We start from the raw sequence: 21,012 nt of genomic DNA on the forward strand, positions 1-21,012 counted from the left end.
TCAATGTTTCAATAGCAGCCATGGGGCGTCCTCCTATCTGCTACTTGGATTCTCCCCCATTCGAGCATTGACTGCGCATATTTGACCAACAATACAAATGGAGATTGACCTACCAGCCACAGAGCAAAGCCCTGGTCCTGCAGGCACAGCAATGAGACAAAGGGCTTTGTAGGTGCGGCACCATTACCATGAAATGGGTTAAAGAACTAGTCCCCCTTGAAGGTCTTGGACAGAAGAGCCTTTATCTGAAGCTGAACTCATCGCAGCCTAGTGAAAATCAGCTCACCTGGAGCTGTCTGAAAATGTGCCTCTGGACAATGGCGCGTGCGTGTGTGTGTGTTTCACTAATGTTAATGGACATTCTGGGCGTGCCTTGGGAGGTCTGCCGAACTCCTCCTGCCAGGCTCAGTTCTGTCCACAAAGGGCTTTCTTGTGGCTTTTCATGGCACAGCCCCATCATGGGAAAAACAATCCTAGAACACTAGAACTGGAAGGGAACTTGAGAGGTCATCAAGTCCAGTCCCCTGCCCTCCTGGCAGGACCCAGTACCATCTAGATCCTCCCGGATAGGTGTCTGTCTAACCTGCTTTTAAATATTTCCAGAGAGAGATTCCACAACTTCCCTAGACAATTTACTCCAGTGTTTAACCACCTTGACAAGAAGTGTTTCCTAATGCCCAACCTAAACCTCCCTTGATGCAATTTAAGCCCATTGCTCCTTGTCCTATCCTCACAGGCCAAGGGGAACAATTTTTCTCCCTCCTCCTTGTGGTACCCTTTTAGATGCTTGAAAACCGCTCTCATGTCCCCTCTCAGTCTTCTCTTTTCTAAACTAAACAAGCCCAATTCTCTCAGGCTTCCCTCATAGCTCATGTTCTCTAGACCTTTCATCATTCTTGTTGCTCTTCTCTGGACCCTCTCCAATTTCTCCACATCTTTCCTGAAACGTGGTGCCCAGAACTGGACACAATGGCCAGGCCTGGGGACAGACACGCTGCTTCGGGCTGAGGAGTCAAAACCGGTTCCTGGCAACTGCTGGGTAGGGGGAAAGGGCACGGCACTGCACGTTACGCTCTTTCATGAGATGCAGCCTGTGCCTCCATAAGCACGGTCAATCCTTGTGCAACCCTGGCCCCACTTAGGAAGTGCAGCACCACCAGCGATACCGCGATTGTTGCATGCTTATGCTCAGGAAGACCCGTTCCCCCGCTCCCGCATACAAGGCACTCCCTAGAGGCTGAGGCCAGAGCATGGCTCCAGTCTTTCTGTGCACGACGGGGGTGAAGAAGAAGGCTGCCACCATGATCCAGCCATGCTGGGCTGCTTGCTGGGCATTCACACCTGCCTAATAGGGCATTGATACCGTGAGCACCAAAGTCACCAAGAGGTCATGAAATCTGAACTCCACGCAGAGCTTGTCCAATTTCAAGCTAGGGGAAGAGGCACCAGGGAGGGAGAGAGATCTGGTGATATCGCGGTCACAAGAACAAAAATGAGATATGACTGGACCATCCATAATCAAGTGTAGGAAAGTGTCCATGAACACAAGCATGGATAGTTTTACTGGTGCTTGTCCTTTCCAGCAAAGGGGATGTTACTAAGCACAGTGTCACGACTGGGGTGTTTCGTTTGAATGCATAAGAATGGCCACACTGGATCAGATGACCAAAAGGCCATCTAGCCCAGGGTCCTGTCTGCCGACAGTGGCCAATGCCGGATGCCCCAGAGGGAGTGAAAAGAAAAGGGAATCATCACATGATCCCTTCCCCGGCCCTCATTCCCAGCTCTGACAAACAGAAGCTAGGAACACCATTCCTGCCCATCCTGGCTAATAGCCACTGGTGGACCAATCGCTCCATGAATGTATCTAGTTCTTTTATGAACCCTGTTGTAATCTTGGCCTCCCCAACATCCCCTCACAAGGAGTTCCATGGGTTGATCGTGTGTTGTGTGAAGAAAAACTTCCTTTGGTTTGTGACCACTAGATCTCGTTTTATGAAAAAGAGTAAAAAGTGTTTCCTTATTTACGTTCTCTGAACCTGTATCTATCTCTGTACCAGATTTTTAGAACTCTATCATATCCATCCCCCCAGTCTTCTCTTTTCCAAGCTGAAAAGACCCAGTCTTATTAATCTCTCTGCTTATAGAAGCTGTTCCATACCCCTAATAATTTTTCTTGCTCTTTTCTGTATCTTTCCAGTTCCAATAGATCTTTTTTGAGATGGGGTGACCACACCTGCAGTGTTCAAGATATTTTCTGTCTTATTATATATCCTCTTCTCAATGATTCTCAATATTTTGTTCACTTTTTTGACTCTTGCTGCATGTGGAGTGGATGATTTCAGAGAAGTATCCACAATGATTTCTCTCTCTCTTTTTTGAGTGGTAACAACTAATTTAGACCCCATTATTTTATGTGTACTGTTGGGATGATGTTTTGCAATTGGCATTACTTTGTATTGCTCATTCGGATCAGGCGCTCTATATTTTTATACTCCAAATCAGCAGCGGGCAATAACTGGCCTCCGGGCCAGGCACAGCTCGCCATGGTTAACCATTGGCAGGCCACTGCCGTTTTATTTACCCGTCCCGCTGCAGGAACGGATGCTTGCAGCTCCTGTTGGCCATGAATCACCGCTCCTGGCCAATGGGAGCCGTGGGAAGTGGTGTCTTGGTCCATACTACTTCCCACAGTTCCCATTGGCTAGGAACGGCGATCCATGGTCAATGGGAGCTGCAAGAGCCTGTACCTGCAGATGTGTGAGTAACTAAAGTGGCGGCAGCCCGCCAGGGTCTAGCCCTGGTGAGCCACCTTTGTCTTGTTCCTTACCCTTGCTCCACATCCCATCCCCATCCAAGTCTGGGAAAAATCCATTTGGCTTCAGTGGAAGCACAAGCTAGCCTTATATTAATATCACATATATTTTAGTAGCCACTGTACCGATTAATACATTTCTGATGCCCATAATTTGGCTACACCCTTTCTGCAGACTGGGTCAGACCAAAGGTCCATCTAGCCCAGTGTCCTGTCTGCCAACAGCGGCCAATGCCAGGTTTCCCAGAGGGAGGGAACACAACAGGTAATCATCACGTGATCCCTCCCTGTCACCCGTTTCCAGACAGACAGAGGCTAGGGACACCATTCCTACCCATCCTGGCTAATAAGTATGGATGGACCTAACCTCCATGAATCTATCTAGTTCCTTTTTGAACCCTGTTAAAGTCCTGATCTTCACAACGTCCTCGTTTTAAGTTTTTTAAAGTTGCTGACTAACACGCTACCCTCTGAGACTTTCCTCCTGTTTTAGTTAAAGGACACAGCTACCCAAAAAGGAAGGGAGGCTAAGCTTCTATGCTTGCTGGTGTCTGATCCCCTTCCAGTAATACAAGAGAGAGATTTTATTTTTATCTCAGAGCAAATGCAAAGTCACAGCTTTCCCTGAGAATGATAAGAGATGCACATGTCCTAGGGACTTCTTTATTGTCGAATCTTGAGCTCAGCTTTATTTGCGATTCCTGGCTACCCTTACCAAATCTAAACCAGTTTCAACAGCGAGACAACATGCTCAGTACAGTACTAACTGGCAGCACATCGGTGACATTTTAATGGGCCCAAGCCACCACTGTATTTCTGTAACGTTATGCCTGTGTTATTCCACTGAGATCCATCAAGACACCGCTATTGGTTCTGCATTCCCGGGCAAGGAGTCATTGGCTTTGATTTTCTAGGAGTTATGCTGTCGCATAATCCGGACCAATATGTGCATGAGCGTGTTTTCTGGAGCAGCAGCAAGGCAAGGGTTATGCGGTACTGGTGTGGACACAGCGACAAAATGAGGACGGACACATGCATGGAATTAAGTTGCAAGCTGCAACTTCTATTCCACTTTAAGACAAGGGTGGGGTGCTGCCCTCCCAGTCCCCACCCTCTCCTGTTTAATTGGCTCTGGTGTGGGGATTACAGGGATTCCTATCATGTTACCCATAATGCCTCAGCTTACCCCTAAGGACTCAGATCTCTGCCTCCTAATACCCCCACCCACTCCTCGACAGGACCAGAGGTGGGGACCTCAGCCACAAGGGCAGCCCGTTTTCTCCCTATCACTTGAGCCCAATGCCCATCCCCCCAATCCCTGGTATTTTTACCTCTGGCAGCTGTTCATTTTATCCTTTTCACCACACTGAGAATCAACCCCAAACTGGGATGAATAAACACCAGCACTCCAGTACCTCACTTGGGTGCTAAGTTTATGCCCATGTAATCCACTGTGGCTTGAAGGAGCTGCAAGGAAGGCAAAAAACTCCCTCGTCCTCCACCAGTTGGCCCATGGGAGAAAAAAATTCCTTCCTGACCCCATACACAAGCAGTTGGTTAGACCTGCAGCATCTGTCAGGCCAGGTTCCTATTCCTGGGAAGGGTGGGTTGCTGGAATGGAGCCAAAAGATGCTCCACATGGACCTCCCCCACCACCAGGCTGAATAATGGGAGCTGGTGAATTAGCATGCCTGTCTCCTAGCTGGCCAATCAGTGCCAGGGGGAGGAGCTTCCAATTGTCTATTGGTGAGTGACTCCTTCCTTTGCTGCTGGGGCTGTCTACCTTCCCTGCTGGACTTAGCAACTTTTCCCATCCAATGATGTGAGCAAGTGGCATTTACAGTATTATATACGGCCCTGAGGGGCAAACACCCCCCCCCCCCCCCCCGACTGCAGTGGTAAAACTAAATCCTCACCATCTGTTTCCAGAAAGGGTAAAGCCACAGGCCTGATCCTGCAAACTTTACTCGCTGGAGCCATCCTTATTCAGAGAAGGAGGCCTGCTGAAGCCATGAGGTCTACTTGCATGAAAATGGACAACTTGCACAAGTAAATGTTGCAAGCCCGGGCCCTAGTCTAGCGTCTACTAATTATGAAAATATTATGCCACTGGCAGAACACTAATAATACCAAAGGAATTTTGTAAGAGCAACCCAAAGGCAGGAGTGCTACAATTGGAGAGTGCTTTGGGGGGATGTCTAGCTGCATCTTTCTAAAGAAATACCTTTGATTAATAATTTAGCTGACGATATGAGGGGCCCAGCTCTGAAAGTCACAGTCCCCGAATCATCGGGCCCTAGGTTCTTTAGGGTCAGAGTGTGGATTGTCCCGTCTCGCACCGCGATTTCATTCACAGAGCTGTTCTGCAGGGGAGATCCATCGAGCCACCACTGTACGTTCTGTACCCCCGGGCGCGAGAGCTCGCAGGTGAACGTGGCCGACTCCCCCGCAAAGACGTCCGTGTTCCTTAAACCACAAACTATTTCTGCTTCCTCTTCTGTATAACAGAGCAAGAAAATGGGGACACCAGAGGGAGAACAGAGGATAAACACGTACACGTTCCTTCCGCAGAACCGATCAAAAGCACAGCTCTTAAAGACACAGAGTCTGTGAACTACTTTCAAATGCTTTTGCACAAAGTCGTCACAGTCCTCAGACAAACAATGAGCTCCACTTGCTTAAAAGGGATGGGACACCCCAGATTTCAACCTTGATCCCAAGAATATTTTTCACTTGCCTACAAACATTTATTCGGAAATATTATTTCACTATGAGGACAGGCTTTAGGAATTTCGTGATCACTTCATGATTTGGTGTCCTACGTGAAGTCATCTGTACTGATTCTGTAAACTCTTTATGCCAGGGAACTTCCTTGTGATTTAAGTACCCTGTATACTTACAATACTATAACATAATAAATAATAATAATAATAATTAACAACATGGTATTCAATATTTTCATAGCACTCATGCTAAGCAAATAATTATGTAAGTAGGTGTTACACCATTTTATAGACATTGTCTCTGAACTCCATTACAGGCAGTCCCCGGGTTACATGGATCCGACCTACATCGGATCCCTACTTACAAATGGGGTGAGGCAACCCCGCACTAGCTCGCCGTCCCCCCAGCTGACCGCCGAGACCCGCCGCGGTCCCACTGCCCGCGTCCTCCGCGGCGAGAAAAGCCGCTCCGCGTCTCCCTGGTCTGCAGGACTGAGGGAAGTGAGGTGTGGGAGAATAAAACTGAGCTCTGGAGAAATGTTTGGCTAGAGTTTCCCCTATAATATGTACCAGTTCCGACTTACATACAAATTCAACTTAAGAACAAACCTACAGTCCCTATCTTGTACGTAACCCGGGGACTTCCTGTATATTATAAATACTGGTCCATATTCAGGATGGATATAAAAATGTGCAACATCACTGAAATCAAGCCATATACTGGGGGAGTTGTACCTACTTAGCTCAGGACTAAATCGGGCCTGTTGAGTGAAGAACCACCTAAGTGAATGGTGTATTCTTACCTTGTACATACACAGAGCCTGTGGTGAGCTCAGACCCGGTGCTACAGGTATATGGCCCGCAGTCCTCCACCTCCAAGTCATGGATAATTAACTCCACCTTGGTGCCCTTCTGCCGCATCTCATACTTATCACTGGGCTGGAGGACCAGACCTCCTTTCCTCCACTCCACCGGCACATCAGGTTTAGAGATCTCGCACTCCAGAACAGCGGATCCCCGTTCGTCTGCCTCCACGTTGTGCAGTTCTTCTTTGAAAACCACAGGGAGCACTGCAGTGGAGAAACAACTACTGTTGTGGTAACGCTGCTGGAGGTACTGAGCCATTCCATTCATCTCAGCTCCCTCCCTCTGGCTCCTCGCTAGTTGTGGGTCAGAGAGATGGAGAACTGGAAGCGCTAGGCCACTGTAGTGCTTCCAGTTTCACTGTGGCCAAAGCCCCATAGGGAGTGGCCACAGACAATGCAATAGTAGTAGATCATCGCTGCCCAGTGCAGGGCTGCTATGAATTGTGGACTGCAAGGTTTGGCCTTTATTTTCATACCCACGATTTTGAACCTACAATCGAGTATAAGCACAAAGATGCAACTGAAACTGATCGTCTTTGAACATCAAACTATCTGGATTGCATGTCTAATGCAACACCCTGGGAGGGTGGGGTCAGCGGTAACATATTGAACTCAGCACCTCTGAATCTAAAAGCACGAACTCCGAATGGCCACGCAACGTGAGCCCACAGCTGTTAGCTTAAAGCCAGAAGAAAAAACTCACAAACTTAGCCACTGGAGACAACAGAGCATGACAATGCGCACGTGTGGGTTACACAGGTACAATCAGTCACAGCGGTTACCATCTGTAAATCAATATTTGCTAGCTATGAACATACAACATGTCGTATGCAGCAATATTTCCCCATTCTAAGTATAGTGAAATATTCTTATCTTAGATAATGCGGTGAAGTAACGGTTGGCAAATCTCAATTACATAAAAGCTGTAGGTTATGACTACAATCACCAGCATCTGAAAGTTTGTTCCAGCATTTGGTTGTGAGACCAAATTGCAAGTGCAGGAACAGAAGCATTTTTTTAAAAAGTTTGGTCCATCATGTACAAATAACTGAATCCCGGTCTCATTGTTATGATATATACAGTAGCCCAGTGTCTGGTACATCACCGCCCCCCCTTCCCCTCCCCTGCCGGGGCCCAGCTAAGGGGTGCAGCACTCAGCCCAGACGCCACGGCGGGAGGGGAAGGGGGCGGGGCAGTGATGTACATGGCCGCGCCCCCGGCCGTGTACGTCACAACCCCGCCCCCTCCCTTGCGGCAGCCCGGCTGAGCAGGCAGCACTCAGCCGAGCACCATGGTGGGAGGGAAAGGGAAGGGGAAGGGGAAGGGGAAGGGGAAGGGGGGCAGGGAGAGACGGAGGGAAGAGAGAGGCAGGAGGAGAAGGAGAAGAGAAAGGGGGAGTGAGAGGCAGGAGGGGGAGAAGAGAAAGAAAGAGACAGAGAGAGAGGCAGGAGGCGGAGGAGAGCTGGGGGGGGGAGGCAATAGGAGGAGAGAGAGAGAGAGAGAGAGATGGAGTGAGAGAGCTCAGGGGAGAAGACCTGAAAATCCCATCTTATGACGGGCTAATTGGCTAGTACATTAAATAATACACAACAACACACTTTCTCGTTGCGACATTAAAACGCGATTTGCTGGCTGATCAACGTTAACGATACATCATCAATAAAATGTTCACCAGTTTTGGAGGACATCCAAAGTCTTAATGACTATTTACCACAAATCAAGCCTCTTCCTACCTTTGACTAGCAGCGCTGCGGTGGTTTGCTGGTCTCCTGAATCACAGGTATACTCCCCAGCATCCTGAAGTTCCACGTCATAAATAAACAGCTCAACAAAAGTCCCCTCCTGCCTGAGTTCATACTTGTCGCTGGACTGCAGCACCACATCTCCTTTTCTCCATTCCACTGGGGCAGTTGGTTTTGTCAGCTCACAGCGCAAGGCGGCCGTACACCCTTCCTCAACTTCCTCATTTTGGAGCCAACGTTTGAAGAGCACAGGGAGCGCTAAATGCGTGAATTAAGCAAAACAAGAAAGAAGGTTGTTGGTTTTTTTTTAAATGTCCTGACAACAGTTTGGACAATGATGGAATTCCAAAAGTTAATGGGCAAAATTCTGCCTGAATTTACACTTCGGGGTGTAAGAATGTAGGCAAGGATGGAAGGCCTAGACATGTCAAAATGGATGATAATTCTCTGCTATATCAACTATTTTTTGTAAGTTGGTAATAAAATTTTGCAAATTAGTTTGTACTCAGGGATAATTTAGTACCTGTGTCTTAACAAGTCATTCAAAAATGATGACGGGATTTCAGTGGGAAAGGTGGGTTTGGTTCTATACAAGGGGCATTTTAACTGAAATAAGATAGTTTTAACCACTTCTTAAAAAACCCTACAATTGTTCAACAAACCATCATTTCATTTACAGTTCTCACATGAGGCTAATTTTTAATGTTGCGTTTCTCAGTGTAGTCCATTTTGTAAAGGTAAGAGTGCTGATTGCACATTCATTCAATCATCTGAATGAAAAATCAGAATTTCTGTCCTGTAGGAAATTCTAGCATTTCAACATTTGATTTCATGCTGAACTGGAGTGCAAAATCAAACAGGAATTTTTTAATGTGGAACAAAAAGTCCTGAAATAATTGATTTGGAAATATCAAAATGTTCATGTTGACATTGTCAATCCCACCAGTGAAATGTTTTGACATTCTCAAATTAGAATGTTTTGTTTTCAGTTACGTCTGTATCAAATTGCATTGTTTAAGGGCATGTCTACATGAAAACTATTTTGAAATAACTAAAATCGATTTAATAACTCCCAAAATCAAAATAGTGTTTCCACACTACAGGGAAGCCTCGAAATTAGTCTGGGGAAGGCTCTGTTGATGAGGACGTATTACCTCGGCTTAGAGCACTGGGGAGTAATTAGTTAGAATTACTCTGGGGAGTAGTTATTTCGAAATAGCAGCAGTGGAGCATTCACACTACTGCTGTTCCAAAATAGCTATTTCAAAATTAGCATTATTCCCTGAGGAAAGGAGAACAGATTTAGGAATAAGCAGCTGGTTATTTCAAAATAACAGGCATTGTAGTGTGGATGCTCCACTTATTAATTTGACCTAATGTAGACCAGGGCTAAGGTACCATGCTGTGTCCTCACTTTTCCTTATTGGCTGGGTCTCTGGCTGGACTAGAGCTCCCATAATTCACTAGTGTCTTGTGATTCTCACGATGCATTACATGGTTCAGTGAGAGAGGTATCCATGGTGCATCATGGAAGATGTAGTCCAGCCCATTGGGGAGAATGGGAACACGACGCACTCAAACTACAACTCCCATGAGGCATGGCAGGACCTTAGGCAGATACAGTTTAATGTTGATCCAACCTGAAATGAAAGATTTAGTTTAGATTTTCCCAACAGAACAGCAAACATTTTGGCAAATTTTCCTATGGAAAAATTCCCATTTTGAAGAAACTGTGTATCTCACAGAAACCCATTTGACAAGAAAATCCTAACCAGCTCGAATAATGATTACTAAAGACACGATCGTTTTTCACCTCCAAAAATGAAATCCTTGAATGCAAGAAGAGCGATCCCAGAGCACAAACACCTGCAGACATGAAACAATGATATTTTATGAATGGCTTCAGAGCATGGCGCTTGGGGGACATCGTCTCACCTTTGACCTCTAGTCTGGCAGTGGTCCTCTTGTCAACTGTATTACAGCTATACTCCCCTGAGTCCTCCGGCTTTAAATCATGAATGAGCAAAGTGTGCACATTCCCTTCCTGCTTGATTTCAAACTTTGTACTGGACTTGATCACAGACGAAGCTTTCTTCCATTCCACGGGGATGTTCGGCTTGGATAGCGCACAGTATAGTGTTGCCATGTCACCCTCTTGCATTTCTTGGTTCTCAAGCAACTTTACAAATATGGCTGGAGCAACTGTAGAAAGGGGAATGAAAGCATTTTGCACAGGTATAAACAGGTATGTAGACAAGCAACTCTTTCATATGGGTAATAAGAAATGTACAGCAGCCTGAAATTTAATTCTCAGATGTCATGTTTCCACAGAAAGTCTCAGAGGGGCGGCCGTGTTAGTCTAATTTTAAAAACGAGTCATCCTGTGGCACCTTAGGGACTAACAAAAATATAGAGAGAATCATGAGCTGTCATGGGAAAAATCCACTTCATCAGATTTTGCCCACGAAAGCTCATGATTCTATATATTTGTGTGTTAGTCTCTAAGATGCCAGAGGACTGCTCATTGATTTAAAAAAAAGCTAAAACTTACAGAACAGGGGGCTGTAGCGGGGAAAGCTGTGACTCTGAAAAAGATTCAGGGATTGGTTAAATCAATATTGGAAGACTGTGTCCAGTTCTAGGGTCCAGGTTTTGAAAAAGATGCTGAAAAATTGGAGAGGGTGCCAAGAATGATTAAAAATGACCCCAAAATGATTCAAGGGCTGGAGAAAAGCTCTTTGCAATGAAAAAATTCACAAGCTCAATCTGTTTAGCTTATCAAAAAGAAGATGGAGTGTTGACTTGGTGTATATAAATACCTTTACTGCGAGAAAATACCTGGTACTAAAATGTTCTTTTCTCAAGGCAAGAAAGACGTAACACAAATGAATAGCTGGATATTACAATCAAACACATTCAAATTGGGAATGAGGCACCATTTTAACAGCAAGGATGATTAACCATTGAAACACACTGCCTAAAATCATTGCAGAGTATACGTCTCTTGAAGTCTTCAAATCAAGACTTGCCTTTCTGGAAGCTATGCTTAGTTGCACACGTTGTTGGGCTCAATGTCCGAGTAACTGGCTGAGATTCTCTGGCCAGTGTGATACAGGAGGTCAGACCAGATGATCTAATGGTCCTTTCTAACCTTAAAATCTACACACCTATTATTCTAGCCCCCCACACCTCACCCCTTGTTGACACCTGCTGGATCACGATAAAAGAAACTAAAAATAAATTAAATAACTTTTGTAGCATTGATTTTCCATGTAAGCACTTGCTGTAGTTGCTACAGGGATGTTATATTATTGTAAACTAGAGAGATTTCTGCAAGATAGCCTGATGATTCTGATGTGGCCCAAGCTATGAAACAGTGGAGACACCCATTGAAAGATAACAAAAATCCCTCTCCCGTCCAGTGAAAGATGTTCCCTACAGCACATTTTCCAGTGTTTTGTCTTATGAAGTATGGGTGTAGAGGAGAGAGAGGAATCAATAGGAGGAGACCACAAAATGGTCCTGATTCTGATGACGGAGCATGATTTTACACCAACGTGCTCTGACATCACAGTCGGACTCTATGAAACAGAAGTTTTGGAGGAAACCCCCCCACACGAATAACAATGGATCTGATTCTGCATTTCATAGAATCACAGAGCGGGAAGAGACCTCAGGATCTGGAAGAGACCTCTCTCAGACCTGGGGGAGGCCTGAGACCTAGGTCCAGTGGTCAAGACTTTGCTAACACAAAGCAAAATGAAAGCTGTGAGCAGAAGACAGGCCCCACTCACAGAACCTGGCACGAACAGAGTTAATGGTGTAAAATGATGATTGATACTAATTCTGAAACATTTTGGTGCCCACATACTCCCTACCGATAACAGGCACACAGAGCCAGGTTCAGGTCAGGGTCTAAACCGACAGAATGATAGATAGTGATCGGACCCCCATATACAAGGTAGTGGGTGTTATTTAGGTAATGTCTCAGGATGGCACCCTGATGTGTCAGGAGTGATGTAGTATACCTCGGTATAAGAATCATAGACTACTAGGACTGGAAGGGACCTCGAGAGGTCATTGAGTCCAGTCCCCTGCCCCCATGGCAGGACCAAATACTGTCTAGAGACCATCTCTGATAGACATTGATCTAACCTACTCTTAAATATCTCCAGAGATGGGGATTCCACAACCTCCCTGGGCAATTTATTCCAGTGTTTGACCACCCTGACAGTTAGGAACTTTTTCCTAATGTCCAACCTAAACCTCCCTTGCTGAAGGTTAAGCCCATTGCTTCTTGTTCTATCCTCAGAGGCCAAGATGAACAAGTTTTCTCTCTCCTCCTTATGACACCCTTTTAAAACCTGAAAACTGCTATTATTTCCCCCCCTCAATCTTCTCTTTTCTAAACTAAACAAACCCAATTCTTTCAGCCTTCCTTCATAGGTTATGTTCTCTAGACCTTTAATCATTCTTATTGCTCTTCTCTGGACCTTCTCCAATTTCTCCACATCTTTCTTGAAATGCGGTGCCCAGAACTGGACACAATACTCCAACTGAGGCCTAACCAGCGCAGAGTAGAGCGGAAGAATGACGTCTCGTGTCTTGCTCACAACACACCTGTTAATGCATCCCAGAATTATGTTTGCTTTCTTTGCAACAGCATCACACTGCTGACTCATATTCAGCTTGTGGTCCACTATAACCCTAAGATCCCTTTCTGCCATACTCCTTCCTAAACAGTCGCTTCCCATTCTGTATGTGTGAAACTGATTGTTCCTTCCTAAGTGGAGCACTTTGCATTTGTCCTTATTAAACTTCATCCTGTTTACCTCAGACCATTTCTCCAATTTGTCCAAATCACTTTGAATTATGACCCTATCCTCCAGAGCAGTCGCAACCCCTCCCAGCTTGGTATCATCTGCAAACTTAAGAAATGTACTTTCTATGCCAATATCTAAATCGTTGATGAAGATATTGAACAGAGCCGGCCCCAAAACAGATCCCTGCAGAACCCCACTTGTTATACCTTTCCAGCAGGATTGCGAACCATTAATAACTACTCTCTGAGTACGGTTATCCAGCCAGGTATGCACCAGATAGCAGCCCCATCTAAGTTGTATTTGCCTAGTTTATTGATAAGAATATCATGCGAGACCGTATCAAACGCCTTACTAAAGTCTAGCTTTACCACATCCACCGCTTCTCCCTTATCCACAAGACTCGTTATCCTATCAAAGAAAGCTATCAGATTGGTTTGACATGATTTGTTCTTTACAAATCCATGCTGGCTGTTCCCTATCACCTGGCCACCTTCCAAGTGTTTACAGATGATTTCCTTAATTACTTGCTCCATTGTCTTCCCTGGCACAGAAGTTGAACTAACTGGTCTGTAGTTTCCTGGATTGTACCCCCAGGGAGTTGTCTTTATTCACTCTAGGGGCTGTGGCAAATCCCCGTCACTGACAGAGCTGAGTCCGTTGTAAGGCGCATGCGCTTGTTAGCCTAACTAGACATCTGATCTGGGGACGCGAGGACTGTGCTTCATTTATGATAAATCCTTGCCTGATTCTGTGGTCTTCAGGAGCTCTCTTGGAGTCTGCTGTACAGGCTACCTGCAGCGTCAGTACAACACAGAGAGGGACAAACACGCAGCCGAATAGTTCTCATCATTGGGCAGAACAAGAGGCCTGTCCAGACACCACACTGATGACTTCTGGTAACCGCAGTCTCCAGGGGGTTGTGCACTTACCTTGCACCGTCAGCTGTGCCTCTGAGGTATGCTGCCCCACTCTGAAACTGACAGAGCCCGAGTCTTCTAGGGTCACCCTCCTCAGAGTCAAAGTGTGAAGCTTCCCTTGAACCGTTATCTCATTCATTTCATTGGGCTGGAGCGGTACGCCGCCCAGGCACCAGTGCACGTCCCGAGCTGCCTCCCGAGACACCTTGCACTTGAACACTGCGTCTTCTCCTTCATATAAGGTGATGTCCTTTAGCACCTCCACGATGCTCGCGGCTGGTTCTTGGGTGGAAAAAAGTCACCACTGGTTTACATCCTTTTTCAAGCATCTCTCCGCACTTTTAGACAGCATTATTATATTGCTATTTGTAAGGCAACTCCTGCCCAAAGGACTCTAGGTAGTTAAACCAATATTATACTTGTAATATACAAATATTTCTAACAGAAAGATTGGACACTACCTTTATACTACTTAACTCCAAAGTCCTAGAATCACTAAAGGCCGTGTTCCGAATCCACTGAAAACACTGTCACCATGTGTCATTTGACTGGGCACAGAACAATATGCAGTGGGCTTTCCCCTACACTGCTGTAGAACTCTACTTCACCATGGTGTTGGGCTCATGATTTTAAAGAGAGTGCAGCTACTTCCAACGGTATTGCTCAAAAGAGAGTTCAAACCCTACATAAAAACATAAGAATCTAATCTAGTCCAGGATCCTGTCTGCCGACAGTGACCAATGCCCCCAGAAACAGTGAACAGAACAGGGAATCATGAAGTGATCCCTCCCCTGTCACCCATTTCCAGCCTGTGACAAACAGAGACTAGGGACGCCATTCCTATCCATCCTCATAGACTCATAGACTCATAGACTTTAAGGTCAGAAGGGACCATTATGATCACCTAGTGTGACCCCCTGCACAGTGCAGGCCACAGAATCTCACCCACCCACTCGTGGAATAATCCTCTCACCTATATCTCAGATATCGAAGCCTTCAAATAGTTTGAAGACCCCAAGATGCAGAGAATCCTCCAGCTGTGATCTGTACCCCATGCTACAGAGGCAGGCAAAAAACCTCCAGGGCCTCTGCCAATCTACCCTGGAGGAAAATTCCTTCCCGACCCCAAATATGGCGATCAGCTAAACCCTGAGCATGTGGGCAAGACTCACCAGCCAGACACCCAGAAAGTTCCCTATAGCAACTCCTATCATCCCTCCATTGACCTATTTCCAACTGATAATGAATGGTCAATTAGTTACCAAGATCATGTTATTTCATCCAACCATCCCCTTATCATAGAATCATAGAACTGGAAGAGACCCCAGAAGGTTGTCAAGTCCAGCCCCCCGCTCTAGGCAGGACCAATCCCATCCTGGCTAATAGTCATTGACGTATCTAACCTCCATGCGTGTATCTAGTTCTTTTTTGAACCTGGTTAAAGTCATGATCCTTGCAACATCCTCTGGCAAGGAGTTCCACAGGTTAGCTGTGCGCTGCATGAAGAAGTACGTCCTTTTGTTTCTTTTAAACCTGCTACCTATTCATTTAATTTGGTGACCCCAAGTTCAGGAATAAGTAAATGACTTTTTCTTATTCACCTTTTCCACACAAGTCATAATTTTATAGACCTCTGTCATATCCTCCCTTAATCTCCTCTTTTCTAAGCTGAGAAGACCCGGTCTTTTTAATCCTACCTTTCACAGAGACAGCTGCGATGGTTTGTTGGTCTCCTGTGTCACAGGAGTATTCCCCCGAGTCTGCCTCATTCAGGTTACGAATTGTTAACTCGGTCACAGGGCCGGCTTGGTGCATCTTGTACTTGTCACTTGGTTGCAAAATGTGCCCAGCTTTCCTCCACTGCACAGGGGCGTTGGATTTCGAGAGCTCACAGTGCAGGGTGATGGTGCCACCCTCTTCTGCTTGCTGGCTCTGGAGCGGTTGTGTGAAGAGCACCGGCAAAGCTAAGCCAAGATAAAGAGGGAAACGTGTTGACCCTTTGTTAGGGACTGTCTCTTCCCCACTCTCTGATAAGAATCTTCCCTGGCTTTACAGCCATTTGTCTGTTTTATGTAGTAAGTTGTAAACATTTCGATCCATTTCCCCACCAGAATTACCACCCCCCCCCCCCGGGTGCAGCATACAAAATCCTGTCAAATCACCACTAGCAACAATCTTTTGGAACCCTTCAGAGCCTGGCAGTTCTAAGGGGAGTTTCCATGAAATCGTGGTGGCCTGTACGCTATTTCTTTAAGCTCATGCTGCAAAACATGGTTTTAAAACCCCCCATGGGAACAAATGCGGAGCACCATTTTCTGAGGGTCTGCCCTGGAACCCTTCCCGCTGAACTCCAGGGTGTGGTTGGCAGCGCCCCACAGTGCCCCATAACAGGAACCTGAGCACTGATGTCTGGCACCTAATTCTGCCTTTGGGTGCTCCAGAAGGAGCTCAGAGGCCTCAGCTATGGATTTAGGTTCTTTTCTTATTTGCCTGCACAACCGAGGAAGCGGGAACCGTCCCGTCCTCAGTCCCCGCCTTGAACACCAGACTCCCCCAGGAAAGGAGGGCTGGAATTGGTTGTGTTGTTTGGAGCACCAGTAGTACGCTGTAAGATGGGTCTGGAACAGCCCTGAGCTTGGGGGTTGGGTTCCTGAGTTTTGGCTCAGCCCCGTGTGGCGCAGGTGCGCTACTGGCCCCACAACTGAGGTGGAGAGTCACATGGGAGGGAATGTAGCTCTGAGTGTGGATGGGGAGTGTGTTCTGGGATAGGCGAGAGATGCCTGTAAGAGGGGAGGGTGGGTTGTTGGGAAATGGCTGGGGTGAGGTTTGGGGGCAGCTGTGTGTGAGCGGAGCCTGGTGGGATGGGAGAAAGGGCGGCTCTCGCTTTGTGTGCTGCTGCACCACGAAGCCAGCTGCTTGCAGATCAGGGGAGGCAGTCGCCCCAGAAGGCTGTCTCTCTGCTTCCAACACAACTGGAGGCTTCAGCACCCAGCGGGCTCCCGAGCTAGCATGCAGCGCGGAGTGGGGGCCGCAAGCAAGAGTGTCCTGAGAAATGCACAACCCTTAGCGGCTTCTGACGGATACATCTCTCCTTTCCCCTCAGCCATGCAAACCCCCAGGGGCGTGGGCTCCTTGCAGACGAAACGCCAGCTCTAGCTACATCAGGAATGGGGCAAAAGGGCCTCTGTGGGCCGAATCCGGCCCGCCAAGCGAGTTGATCTGGCCTGAAGAGACCCTGCCACTCCCCTACGCCCAGGCCAATCAGGGGAGCACGTGAAGTATCCGCCTGCCCTGCAAGAGGCTCAGCACCTAAAGTCAACTGCCAGCTGCTGCTCAGCTGGTGGATGACTCTAAGCGCGGTGTTCCCTTGCAGGGCAGGGGCAGGGAGCAAGAGACTTCGCATGCTCCCCCTCCCCAGGCCCTCATTGACCTAGAGGCAGCAGAGGGGGCACGCAAAGTCTGCTCCCACTGCCTGGGGCATGGGTGCTTAGAGGTAACCACCAGCTGTTCTGAACAGCTGGCGGTTCTCTCTTGAGGGGGCAAAGACTTTGCACGCTCCCTCATCCCCAGACCAATCAGGGTCTGCAGGTGGGGAAGCACAGAAATGTCCTGGCCTCACCCCTTCTGGGGCAAGCCAGGGCCATTCCAAATATTTCCGAAGTGCCCCCAGTCAAAAATGATTGCCCACCCCTGAGCTAGTACCATAGGACGTGTTGGCTGACGTAAGCCAATCAGAGGCAACGTTAACGTGCCACCAAAGCTTTTGGTGATCACATGGTGACTGGCCAGCATTCCTTGGTTAATATGCTTCATAAATTCATCGCTCCTCCATCCCAGGAACAGGACTGCTGCACTGAAATACGCTAGAAATAGCTGCCAGGAGCAATAACGTTTCCTCACCTTTTACCAACAGGGACGCTGTCGTCTGCGCGTCGCCGGAATCGCAGGTGTAGTCTCCAGCGTCTGTCAGCTGCAAGTCATGAACGAGGAGCTCCACAGCAGTGCCTCTCTGACTCATCTCATACTTGGCGCTAGCTTGGAGCGGGGCGGATCCCTTTCGCCATTGCACTGCTGCTTTGGGTTTGGAGAGCTCAGCGTGGAAGGTGACAGATGAGCCCTCCTCTGCTTCTTGGGGCTGGAGTTTCTGTTCGAAGAGCGCTGGAAGGGCTGGGTTCCACAGAGAAAAAGAGTCGCGTACCAGGCCATTTCGTGTCCCCCCCCCCCATAGTATAACTGCAATTGGATTTGCTTGGTCTCACAAGCAACACTGTGAGTCTTGGAGTCAGTATTATATCCCGAGAAAACGGGGACACGCCTTTCATGTGAAAGGTGTCAGTGGGAACTTTGAGAAAATTTCGTTTCACTTGGCTTCTGTGATCATTTGCTGCAGAAAATCTAATATGAAAGGCAAAATAATACAGGCACACTAGCAAACTATCCCAACAAGAAAAAAAATAGGAAGAAGAAGAAGCAGAAGCAGAAGAAGCTAATATGGCTGCATTAGGAGTTAGGGGATGACTTGAATGTAATAAAGGAATCCTACAAAAAGTGGAAACATGGATGAATCGCACAGGACGAATACAAAAGAATAGCACAAGTATGGGAGGTATTTGTCCTATTCTCCTCCACACCGGGGAAGCCTCAGCTGGAGTAGCATGTCCGTTTGGGGCAACACACTGTGAGAAAGACGGGGAGCTGACAGCCTCCCCGGGTGCCTGGGCAAGGTGAGGGGAGAGGTCTGCTCCGTGCTCCAGGAAGGGATGGGGGTCTTGGACAGAAGGGGCAGGACCAGGCTAGCCAGCCTTCAGCTGCATCCAGAATGTGGCACTGGGTCCCCTCCCCTCAGCCCTCAGAGATGCCCAGAGCGCCGTAGTTGTGACAGCAGCCAGAAGCCATGGGTCTCTTTGAATCTCTGGGCCCCAGGGCAATTCCCCTTTTGCCCCCCTTTGGCCCGCCTGGAGAAAGGTGTGGCTAATTGGGAGAGAGTCCAGAGGTGCTGGTCTGGATGATTGCTCAAGCCCGACAGCTGTAGCATACATCTGAGTCTAAATGGTACGTGTTTCTCTTGGCCAAAACAATAAGACAACAATCTGGATACTGAAAATTTCCCACTGAAAGCCTGTTTCTATTTGAAGTGGAGAAAACATGAAGAGTCGAGGTGACCAGCCTGCGTGGGCCTGTAGTTTAGCAGCACAGACAGATGGCTGATTATCAGAGCTCTAATCTTAGTCTAACTGTGAGCATAGGCAAGTCACTTGAGCTGATTGCTTTAAAAGAATTCACTAACCTGGTCTGTCGCAATGTGTGGGGCTCACTTTAGACACCTCGGCTGCGTCTAGACTGGCATGATTTTACGGAAATACTTTTAACAGAAAAGTTTTTCCATTAAAAGTATTTCCGCAAAAGAGCGCCTAGATTGGCACAGAGGCTTTTGCGCAAAAGCATCCGTGCCCAGTATAGATGCGCTTTTCGCAAGAAAGCTCCGATGGCCATTTTAGCCATCGGGCTTTCTTGCGCAAAAAATTAAGGTGCCTGTCTACACTGGCCCCTCTTGTGCAAGCTTATCCCTGAGCGGGAGCGTCAAAAGTATTTGCGCAAGAAGCACTAAATTCTTACATTAGAACATCAGTGCTCTTGCGCAAATTCAAGCGGCCAGTGTAGACAGCTGGCAAGTTTTTGCGCAATGCTTTTGCGGAAAATATTGCCAGTCTAGATGCACCCCTCAGGTCTGGTTTTCACTAGTGCTGATGGCCTCCAGCCTCTCCCATTGACTCCAGAGCATAGCTAAAGCTATTAATAGCGATCGTTGCATTTTTACGTCTGTGCAATTCTATTGACTGCAATGTGTTGCTCTTGATTGACACCTGTGTAGGAGGGAGTAGCATCAGCACCATTATCTTACCTTGCATGAGACATTTGTGTGTGTGTGTCTAAGGCCAAGGCAACAGAGAACTCTGAACTCTGCCAAGGTGGCAGAAGAATCTTTTGACTCAACAGAGGGTAGCACTCCAATTCTATGGTCAGTGTTATACTGGAAGTAAGACGCGATGTTCCCTTCTGGGCTTGATGTCTATGAATCTGTGAACATTGCTGAGGCCCAGAGCTGGGCTGGAAGGAAGGCCTCACAACTCAGAAATGAATTTCATTGACATCTGTACTGGAGTAGTTTGCAAAGCATTAACTAGGGTAAAACTGGCTCTGTCGCCAATACCTGCTAATCCCTCACTTCCATGATATGAACGATGACAGTGACCAGGTAAGACATGGGAGCAGGTGTACATACACAGTGACAACTGTCCATACTTTTTCAGTACATATGCAGACAGAGAGTTCATTGTGGAGCCATTACCACTGTCATATACAATAGCCAATGGAAGTAAATCTTGGACTATAGATATCAAGCGTATAATGCAACTTCGCAACACAGAATACCTCAGCAGGCGTAAATCAGCATAGCTCCCCTGAATGCAAATGATGAGCTGAAGATCTGGCCTAGATCTGACAGAAATAGGACTATGCTTGTTAACTGGGACACATATTTCCTCGAAAAACCACTCAAAAACCTACCTCTGACCGTTAAAGTGGCTGTAGTTTGCTGATTTCCATTATCACATGTGTATTTGCCGGAATCTTCTGGCTTTAAATTATAAATCTTCAGCGTATGGATTGTTCCCTCTTGCCTGATTTCATATTTGGAGCTTGGAGAAATCTCCTGAGAGCCCTTCCTCCACTCCACTGACACGTTGGGCTGAGACACCTCACACTCCAGGACAGCTGTAGAATCCTCCTCCACTTCTGTGTTCTTCAGAGTCTCTTTAAAGACTGGAAGTGGCACTGAAATTACAAATATATGGAGGATAGACTTGCAGAAGTTTGTGATTACCCTAATCGAGTTTTCCAATCCTGCTTTTGCCAGTACTTTGTCAACCCAGGGAGAATCCCAATGTTATATCCCCACAGTAACTGGCTTGCAAATGATGCAGTGGAATGTTTAAATACCAAAAAGTGTTTGAATTCTGAAGGAGGCTTGCTCAGACTTTTTTTTTTTAAAGCAAATCCCTGAATTTTGAACCTAAGATACTTGACATCATCTCTTAGGTTATGTTTACACAGCAAACTTATTTTG

General features: G+C 47.0%; 1 protein-coding gene across 31 annotated transcripts in view; it reads right to left on the minus strand.

Moving 5' to 3' along the window:
- The window catches only part of OBSCN (obscurin, cytoskeletal calmodulin and titin-interacting RhoGEF), a 320,581-nt gene that overhangs the window by 148,281 nt on the left and 151,288 nt on the right, over window positions 1-21,012 (minus strand). For 29 of the 31 annotated variants that reach the window (XM_089776829.1, XM_089776823.1, XM_089776814.1 and 26 more), the window contains 8 exons: window positions 20,454-20,720; window positions 17,787-18,053; window positions 15,584-15,850; window positions 13,899-14,168; window positions 10,082-10,348; window positions 8,138-8,404; window positions 6,342-6,608; window positions 5,040-5,312 (listed from right to left, as the gene is read on the minus strand). In XM_089776829.1, coding sequence (XP_089632955.1) covers window positions 5,040-5,312; window positions 6,342-6,608; window positions 8,138-8,404; window positions 10,082-10,348; window positions 13,899-14,168; window positions 15,584-15,850; window positions 17,787-18,053; window positions 20,454-20,720 — 2,145 coding nt within the window. The remainder of the gene's footprint in view (window positions 1-5,039; window positions 5,313-6,341; window positions 6,609-8,137; window positions 8,405-10,081; window positions 10,349-13,898; window positions 14,169-15,583; window positions 15,851-17,786; window positions 18,054-20,453; window positions 20,721-21,012) is intronic. The other 2 variants (XM_089776818.1, XM_089776813.1) reach the window with 1 other exon arrangement.

Source organism: Pelodiscus sinensis, chromosome 2 (assembly GCF_052426305.1).
Source record: "Pelodiscus sinensis isolate ZL-2025 chromosome 2, ASM5242630v1, whole genome shotgun sequence".
NCBI classification, from domain to species: Eukaryota; Metazoa; Chordata; order Testudines; family Trionychidae; genus Pelodiscus; species Pelodiscus sinensis.